Here is a 9,678-nt window from a genome sequence, read left to right on the forward strand (position 1 = left end):
TCAAAAATGTAAAAAAAATGCATTTATTGACAGTATTTTAAAACATAGCAATACTTATTTTACTTCATATGCTTAGCAGAGAACACTCTTACACCGTTTTGCGTGGACGCCCGAGCATATTTTGTTAAAAGCGCATTAACATTTAATTTTTCCGTTGCATATGACCTGAAACACAATAAGACATCCATTACAAAACATAAAATTAACAACATACTTCGTAACTTCGTGTAGAGATTTTAATACGCGTAGAGTCAATTACGTGTAAAATGGCACCTTGAGATATTTTTTACTTTTCGTATTCAAAACACATCACATAACTTTACAATATAGATACAACACAATTCTATTTGGATTATCAAAACAAATCAACTATCAATCAATCAAATATTTATACATTGTGTTCGAATTGAGATCCCTCTCATTTTTGAAATTGATTAAAAATAACACGCAATAGAATAATACTTACTGAATATACGGCGATATTTCGTCAACAGTCCACTTGGCCTTGCTTTGGAACAGTACTTTGAATCGTTCGTTGATATCTTCTGGTAAATCGCTCTCTACGAACCCCCATATAACCTGTGGTGTGCTACTTCTATCAACTATAGCTATACCAGATAGCAAAGATTCCTGAAATTATCGTTTCGTTTCACCGGTAGGTCTATTTCAACATGCAATTTATAATAGAAAATTCATGAGATGGGATTCGAATCTACGTGTGCCGCTTAAGCGTTACGACGCGCGGGCTAGGCCACAGAAATAAAAAGTATGTATTTTTTTGATTTATTTGACACTTGCCACTGTTGAAGCTCATATATCAAAATACCACATAAGTCATTGAAATGTAGGTGTGAATATAATTAATTAATACAATAGATTACCACTGATAACATTATAAATTGATGGTTCGGTTTCAAGTACGTACATTCGTAGTCATCCCTTCCGGCACAGAATCACGCCAAGCTTGAAGAAATTCATGCAAATTGAATTTTCCCGCGCTTTTTAACAGAACCCTGGCCAAAAACTGACAAACTTTATCTTCCTTATATCTGTAATATTGTGTCCCTCCTTCTTCCACAGTTTTATAAGTATAAAAGTCGAACATTGCTTCCAAAATACACACAGGTACAAGATCTTTTAAGCTGTCTAGTGTTAATTCTCTTGATATTTTATCTAAAGGCCATGAATTCTCTTCAATAAGATCTAACATGTAGGACAAAACTCTAAACTCATAATCAAAATCCAATAACCGATAATAACCATCGATATTTATAGCCTGTATCCTTATTAATTCATCTTTTAATTCCGCTCGCGACGCTTGAACTTTATCGAAAATGCTATCAAAATTGAGTAATTTTGATTTGTCAATCATATATTCGAGTTCTGCGCCAGAATATTTCGAAGCTTCTAGAAGTTTCTGTAACTTCAAAAGACGAGGTTTGCAAGGTTTTAATTCGTAATATGTGAAGAATGTATTAACTATATCCTTATTAACTATATTCCTAGGCGGTCTGCCATCGTCAGAATCTGTAGACTTATTCAGACTGGTGTTAGATCTTTCAAAGGATGAGTCTGAATCACATTCCATAGAATTATTTGCGAGAGTTTCGTCTAAACCACTAGCAGCTGCGAATAATAAGTCTGGAACTAATAGAAGGCTATTGGATGTCTCCGCTTCCTTAACATCATATGTTTTATTATCTGTACATAGCATCACATTTTCTTCTTCGTCGCCTATTTATGAAAAAAAAATGGGAAAAATTACTACATTTTTACTACATTTACAATCAATAAAAAATTTAAAATTGTCAAGTATTTACCTTTGAATATTAACTGATTACCAGCTTCAATTTGTTGAAGTAAATTATTATCTAGAAGCATAAGTTTTAAGTTATCATTATTTATACTGGGATCTGGAAACCTAAGAACTTGAGATATTTCTGTCAACTCCGATTCATGTAGTTTGGCCGTTTTTATTACTTTACGCACATCTTCTGGCGTCCTTATCTCGCTGTAAGACAAAATAGATTGCATTAAAAGGCATAAGAAGTTGACAAATAAATTTAATTGAAATTCCAAACTTGAAGCCTAAAATTTTAATTTATTGCAACATTTATACATGTGTCAAGTGCCTGTAATATCTGTGGGAACAATGTCATTCATATATCATTTTGACATTACCCTATCCTGATAAATTTCTGCGTGATTCCTAAATCACGAACGAACACTATTTTTCCTCGTCTAGTAAAGAACTACGAAAATGTCGATATTTGGTGATATACTACCGTTAAACAAAAATGAGAACAAGAGCAATCCGGCCAGTGCAAACCTCTCCCCCTATTTGAACTTCGATCCCAACTATATTCCAAAAATGCAACCAGAGTTCCTTTATCCCGATGAGAGTCATATGGCTTCGACTGCGAGACGATCGAATGTAGCTTTACCAATAATAGGAATGTCCTTCATGACCGGTTCAGGTATGTACAACAAACTAGAATTCCAATTGCTAATATAACCTCAAAACTTGGAATTTACATAATGTACCTTGTTCGTCTATCGATTGTTATTTGTTAAGTTATTTTGAATGAATGGAACAGGTTAACAGCGTGTAATCAATTTTTATTTAGACGTCAATGTTAACAAAAGCAATCATTACGTTGTAATAATAATGGATCAATTTGGTTTATCATTTAAAAATAAATGCAAATGTAAACAAATACAAATCTTTCTTGTCTTTACCTGGATTATACATGAATTAGTATTATTTTTAGTAGCTTAAATGGACAGTTCAAATTTAAATATACTTATCTTTTTTATTTATTCGTAATGTTTATTTTAATTTAAGGTTTAGGAGGCATGGCTGGGCTTTATAAAGGATTAAGGGCAACAACATTAGCAGGTCAAACTGGCAAAGTGAGAAGAACACAATTAATTAACTATGTTATGAAACAAGGTTTGTGCAATTACATACTCATAATTTTATACCAAGTATACAAAATGATTTGGATAATCTTTATCTATATTTATAAAATTTTCAAATCACAATGTTAGTTACTATACTCCTCCAACTTGACTGGTTCTCATTACATTTTGTGTGCATATCAGGTATGTCTGAGAATCAGCCAACATCTATTTTTCATACCCCATAATGATAAGAGTAAGGCACAACAGTGTCAACAAGTATATAAAATCACATCTCTGTCAAAAAAATTCCCTTCATTGTAAATTTAACTTAATATTTAAAAGAACCAATATTTAGCTTCATTTGTGAAACTAAACTAAACTAAGCAATTCTAAAAACTTCATTCTTAATTTCTAACAATATATATTTTTCTTCAAATTTCAGGCACAACAACCGGTTGTACATTTGGCATTTTGGCATCATTTTACTCTACAATGGCTTTAGGCGTGACATGGATAAGAGACCAAGAAGACACTGCAAACACCTTCATTGCTGCAACAGCAACTGGAGTTTTATATAAGAGTACAGCCGGCCTTCGCTCTATGGGTCTTGGTGCTGCGGCAGGACTTACATTAGCAGGCCTTTACACCCTTCTAACAGATAACGACAATATATGGAGCAAAGCAAGATATATAAGAATGTGATTACAGTACTGTAACATGTTATTAATTTTGTAAATAGACTGTTATTTTAAGTTATGTTTAAATTACACCAAAGGGTCTGGCATGTCATTGTCGTCTTGTTTGCTCCATGTCGCAATGACTTGTGTAGATTTAGTGTGTTATGTTATCCTGTTATCGGTCATATGTTTCATATCGAAGCAGGAAGCACAATTAGTTAATAAAAGTATTTGTTTGGAAAATTGTCTTTATTTTTTTTTTATTTCACAAAAACAGTTAGTGATAATGAACAAATGATGTTTTGGTAGTTTAGTGACCATGATGTGTATTGTTATTAGATTTTGGCACAATATTAAAAAAAAATTATGCAGCTTAATTTAAATGTAAAACTAAAATATTGCATGCACTATTTTTAAAACATGGATAACCACCAAAATAATTCGAAGGTATGTAAATAACATATGTAATTAACAATATTATGAATCAATAAGCATTGGGGTTCAAGTAATCTTAACTGGTTTTAATTGTACAACAAGCATTTCTAATTACATGTCCTCCGAATAATTAAATAAAGTGGAGAAGTACATATCACTTGCAACAATTGAGCAAGATTAAAAATTAAGATTATTTACAAACATGTTCACACATCCAAATATCGTGTGGTGATGTGAAATTAATACACTCCAATAATCAGTCATAACTTTGTACTAAATGTCAAATAAAATTTAGGATGATACATAAAAACTTAGTATAATTATTATATTCTTTTAAGAGTAATTCATAAGCAAGAGAATATTTTTTCTGTATAATATATAAAAATTACATGCATTTATTTACTAGGCAATATCAAATAATCTTATTATCTTTCTAGTATTTTGCTTTGAAACAAACAATTGTCAATGGTTATGTAATTCCAATTTAGATAACATTATCTAGAAGTGGTTTTCAGTGGAGATGAGGCTTAATTTAAATTCAATTAAAAATATACTCAAAATATATGTGTTATAGAGTACGATTTTGCACATGGATAACTGAGTAATAACAGCAGGTTTTTAATGGGAACAACTTTGACATACATATCAATTTTCGATTGATTTAAACATTAAATGACAAATTAACAAACTCAAAAAAAAAAATTTTTAATACAAATTTATTAATTACAAATACATGGACCGATTAGTTTACAACCATGTGCTGAAATAACTCATATAATCATAATTTATTTTAATATTAAACGCATTGCACTCTTCATACACAAATATGTGGAAAGAATTATTTTTTTATTACTATACTTATCACTGGTCAGTAAATAACAAATATATTTTAATAATTAAGGAATTTAATATAAATAAACAGCACATTGTTCATTTATATATTATAGTATAAAGTCAACTTACCTATCCACTTCTAAATAAATGTAAGATTATTTTACTGAATACAAAAGTAAGACAAAATACAAGATATCAACACAGCTTACACATTGCATTCTCATACTCATGGGTACAGCCAGGGGAAGGAAGTTTAGAGAGTTCAAACACCCCAAAATCATTTCTAAGTAGAATTAAAAATGATGAAAACTTCTATATTTATATTTTTCTTCTATACTAAAGATTATATCATGTACTTTTAGTTGTTTTATGCTAAAATTGATTATACCTGTGCAGTCTCACTTCAAATAAATTTATATGCCTCTTATCTTATTATTAACAAAATAAAGACTACTGGTGCAGATTTCATTTAAAATTGAATAGCAAAATATTGAATATAGCTTTTATTCATTAAGGAGATTTAATAGATTTTTCTCTTATCATATAGAGTTAATATGTATAATTTACTGCTATTGTGTTGTTCTAAATATTTTAAGCCGTGTAAACATATTGGTATGCTACAGGAAGTTAAGAGTTTCACACCCATTTATAAATATAAACTTGAGGAAGAGATTGTCTATTTACATATGCTACACATAAAAATAGGTATATTTAATTCTAATAACAGGAGCTTCATATATTTAACTCTACTTTTAATTTATATTATGATTCTCATTTTCACATCCAATAAAAATATGCAAAAACCAGATCCTCTACTTTTAAATATTGTATTCATAATATCAACCATTTCATTACTGTATCCAGCAGAGATCATTAATTGGAACTAATTTCTACTAAGGATGATTTTAAATGTATTATCCACATTTTTTATATACTCCACATTTCAATATAAAATAATTTAGCCATTAAGGATCTGTATAACAGTAATATGTATTAAATTAAAATACACATAGTCATGATTAGTGGTATGTTTGACAGAAAAAGTAAGGTGTCTTGGGGTTTAAGTAACATATTAAGATGACAATGGGAAGGTATTCACTTATGTTAAAAACAACAATTACTATAACTAAAATTTAGATGCTTATGTACACATATTCATAAAACTATATGAGTATCTAAAACAAATATATTTAGGTAAATTCAAAATTGCACTGTCCTTGCTCTGGCCGGACTTCCAATTATGCACATGGAACAAATTTCAGGTATGTAAGTTTCAAATAAACTTTACAATTATTGCTGCAACCTCTCAGTTCATCGTTGCAGCAAGTTGTGTGTCACGTTGCTGCATTCAAGATAGCTTTCATATCATCTTCAAGAACACAATTCAAATCGTCTAACTGCCGCACTAGCAAAGTCCGTGTGTTATCCGCCACTGGTGGATTATTTTTTATGACTTCTCGCAATTTGAGAACCATGTCAACTATTTCCACCTCTTTCTTTCCAATTGACCATTTTTTTAAATCACTCCCAGCTAGAGCTTCTAACTGTAATGCATGTAATTTATTTGTCAAGTCGCTGTGCCTTTCATTGAACCATGAACTGAAATTCTTTGTACGAAAGAAGTGTCGATATAGACCTATCCAGTCTCCCTTGATACCTGAAGTAAGCTGAGGCCCAGCTTGTTGTAACGAAGAAAAGAAATCTTCCGGATTAAATGGATTTGGGACAGGTGGCGACTTAAATGGGGAAATATTTTTCTGCAAGGGCATCAAAGAAGCCATATATCTTTCTAACGGTATCATAAAACTTTGGGTTAATTCCAAAAGATGTCTCTTTACCATTGCTGTTTGAACTTCAGATGGGCGATCAGTTCTCATTCCATTGTGTAACTTCTTTATAATAGTTTTATCCTTCTCCAGAAACGGTTTATATTGAGTGTACACTCCAGGTGCAGTATCTAAATGTTTAATACTGCCAACTTTACGTAATTTTGTTTTGATTGATGTTGAGTCACCCAACTTAATGGTATGAGGCCAATGTTGTAATGTCTTTGTAAAGAATGGATTGGTCACACCTAATATTACGCAAGGTGGATTAAATTGTTTCCTTGTAAATTCTTTAAATTCACTGTCATGTATTGTGAAATATGGTCTATACTCTGCTGAATATGGCAATGGTCGAATTAAGTGTGTAAGAGCTTGAACTAAAGCAGAACATTCTGTGGGTGAACTGGCCATAACAACTATCGGTTCAGCTGTAAGAACTAATTCCCACAGTAGATGTAAATGTGATATAAGACTTGACAATGCATCAAATACATTAACATCCTGTATACACACCACTACATGTGGTATATTTGATGTTTGAACTTGCTTCACTATATCTGACCTTGTAACTTTACCAGTTTGCTGATTAGGAATGTATGATTGAAAAACGGTGCCCAAAACTGGCAAAACTATATTTTGGCCAGCATTTAACAAGGGCCATCTATTTATATCATGACATGCTGCTTCCAAACTACTCTCACCATCTTCAAAATGCCTTGGAGCTATCAACTGTATTACTTTATAAAACAAGTTGATAAAAGGCAAACGCGTTAGCAAAATAATGCTTTTCTGGAAGTAGCCGCGGGGCAAGGTCGGATCTTTAACTTGACGAAAATAAACGAAGCCCCAATAATGCGTCGGATCCGCTCTAAGTGTAGACACACTATCCTCGTTATATATCAACTGTTGCGAAGTTAATGGTGCACGTGTACGCAATCGAACGTGAAATTGAGTATCGCCCATACAGCCCGAGTTAGAATCCGGGAACGCCAAGTAACAAATGTTACTTTTCTCCTGATCCGACAATTTCACACTTGGCGGGTAAACACGTTCCATAGCTTGTCCCAATTCCAAATCAAACGTTACCACACATATACAGTGCAGCCAGTCGGAAAATCTACCCCATTTTGCTTCAAATTCTTCATCAGACACTGAAACATCACTGTCGCGCCTTTGTATTCCACAAGCCATTGCTAACAATTTCAATGTATAAACATTTTGGACATCACTAACTTTCATAAAACTTTCTACACTTTTATTACACCTTATCGATACTATTTGTTGTAACAAACATTGTTTTTTCTTCAATAATACGCTAAAAATAGACAAGGTGAATCTGTCCGCTACACGCTTAACAGCTGTTCCGTCAACATGGCTGCGCGCGCGGAAACAAAATTAATGCCACTATTACGATCGTTCGAATGATATCTCTGAATAAGATCAAAAAATTAACAAATTTCTTACCCGATATCCATTTTTCTGAAGCAGTAATTTACTTCAATATAAAATTCTTTTATTACTTATTTAAATTCACATAAAAAAAAAACTATCACAATATTTGACTTTGTCAATGAAGTAAACATTATCCAAAAATCTAAGCATTGTGTGAGTCCTTGATACATGTCTTTTAAGGCATTAAAACACTATTGCAGTCATGATCTATATAAAAATAGTTACTAATCGCCAAATGTGTTGCTAAGGATAAAATTCGAGCTCGATAGAGTAAGGCTCGACAATTAGGCAATCATTTTTTTTTACCTTTTTGTTGAGGCAATAGCAAAGTTTTTATGGCGAGTTAAAAATCGCACCACGGGTGAAGCCGGTACGGAGTGCTAGGACCTAATGAAAGAGAGCGTTCATATTAATAAGCGTGATGGGTTAATTAATTGTTATTCGACTCTCTCCCTCGTGTTATTTTAAGTCATAGACACAGGAGAAGAATAGACCACCCGCTGTTTTGTTACGCAAGGAGGGGAGGTGCTGCATTTTCGCAACGCCGGAGCTGTAAGAAAGCCTTTAACTATCTCATCTATGAACATATTGGTTTCCCCATTGAAGGAGACCCCCATACAGGTTCATAGATTTACCGCCAATTATTTAAACCTGGTATATTTAACACTACATATCTACAAATCTTATTAGTAGGTTTTAGGAGTTTCAGTATCCTTGTATTTGAAATTCGAAGATGTCACAGCGATTTTAGTGAACATTGACGACCCGATAAAAATATAAATAAAATACCCAAAACTTATCCAAATATATTTAGAGGTTATGGGAAAATTTAAGTTTTTTAACCTTTGTTATTTTTCCTTTTCTGGACCTCGGTTACCTTTGTTATATTTTCTTCCTTCTACAATGAGTTTCATTCTGCTAGGAATGCAGTTTATTTTCGGGAAATTATTGCAATTTCTAGTATAATTTCTATACTAGATCACTGTTCTAGGATAATATTACTAAAACTATATTTTATTAAATACTTACTTCTATAAATAAAAACAAAATTGTGAGGACATTAGGTATATATTTATTTATAAACGAAAAATAATGTTTGCTCATAAGCAAATCATGCCAATATGACTGATTGCTTTCTTACTCAATCATTTTTATATTTATACATACAATCATAACATGAAATAAGTTATTCTCGAATTATTTTTAATATTTATAAATCAGTTGCACATCAATATCTATGTATCTTTGTTAAAATCAAAATAGAGGATAGGACTATAAAGGCAAGTCACTTTTCCTACTTTGATTTTATTGAAGTCTAGGATTGAATAGCACATGTTAATTATTATATAAAAATATAATGATATTATAATGTCTGAGACTATGTGATAGATCAAATTGTCATTAGCCGAAGAACAACCATAACTTGGTCAATGTACAATAAAATGAAGTAGAAATAATTCCACAAATAAAAGAGAGATGGAATATTATGAAAACATAAGTGAACGTGAGATGACGTGTCAGTGTTCAGTGTCGATAAATGCACATATTTT

The 9,678-nt window shown here is 31.8% G+C and overlaps 3 protein-coding genes across 3 annotated transcripts; 1 reads left to right on the plus strand and 2 right to left on the minus strand.

Moving 5' to 3' along the window:
• Positions 1–10: 10 nt before the first annotated feature.
• Positions 11–8,247, minus strand: LOC119836882 (sister chromatid cohesion protein DCC1). Its single transcript, XM_038362323.1, has 5 exons — positions 8,141–8,247; positions 1,821–2,011; positions 926–1,734; positions 467–630; positions 11–165 (listed from the first exon to the last, which is right to left on the minus strand). The coding sequence occupies exons 1-5, from the start codon at positions 8,149–8,151 to the stop codon at positions 60–62; spliced, it is 1,281 nt and encodes a 426-aa protein (XP_038218251.1). The 5' UTR covers positions 8,152–8,247; the 3' UTR covers positions 11–59.
• On the plus strand, positions 2,139–3,824 carry LOC119836883 (mitochondrial import inner membrane translocase subunit Tim23). Its single transcript, XM_038362324.1, has 3 exons — positions 2,139–2,477; positions 2,846–2,953; positions 3,347–3,824. The coding sequence occupies exons 1-3, from the start codon at positions 2,261–2,263 to the stop codon at positions 3,604–3,606; spliced, it is 585 nt and encodes a 194-aa protein (XP_038218252.1). The 5' UTR covers positions 2,139–2,260; the 3' UTR covers positions 3,607–3,824.
• Positions 4,717–8,102, minus strand: LOC119836881 (protein DENND6A). Its single transcript, XM_038362322.1, has one exon. It carries the CDS (start codon positions 7,913–7,915, stop codon positions 6,185–6,187), a length of 1,731 nt encoding a protein of 576 aa, XP_038218250.1. The 5' UTR covers positions 7,916–8,102; the 3' UTR covers positions 4,717–6,184.
• Positions 8,248–9,678: the final 1,431 nt, after the last annotated feature.

This window comes from Zerene cesonia, chromosome 26, assembly GCF_012273895.1.
Source record: "Zerene cesonia ecotype Mississippi chromosome 26, Zerene_cesonia_1.1, whole genome shotgun sequence".
In the NCBI taxonomy this organism is placed as follows: domain Eukaryota; kingdom Metazoa; phylum Arthropoda; class Insecta; order Lepidoptera; family Pieridae; genus Zerene; species Zerene cesonia.

Coding starts and splice junctions, on each gene's coding strand:
- LOC119836883 (XM_038362324.1), top strand. CDS start 2,261: ATGTCGATATTTGGTGATATACTACCGTTAAACAAAAATGAGAACAAG. Junction 2,478..2,845: donor GTCCTTCATGACCGGTTCAG/GTATGTACAACA, acceptor TTTTAATTTAAG/GTTTAGGAGGCATGGCTGGG. Junction 2,954..3,346: donor TAACTATGTTATGAAACAAG/GTTTGTGCAATT, acceptor TTCAAATTTCAG/GCACAACAACCGGTTGTACA.
- LOC119836881 (XM_038362322.1), bottom strand. CDS start 7,915: ATGAAAGTTAGTGATGTCCAAAATGTTTATACATTGAAATTGTTAGCA.
- LOC119836882 (XM_038362323.1), bottom strand. Junction 631..925: donor CGGAAGGGATGACTACGAAT/GTACGTACTTGA, acceptor CGATAATTTCAG/GAATCTTTGCTATCTGGTAT. Junction 166..466: donor GAAATATCGCCGTATATTCA/GTAAGTATTATT, acceptor ATTGTGTTTCAG/GTCATATGCAACGGAAAAAT.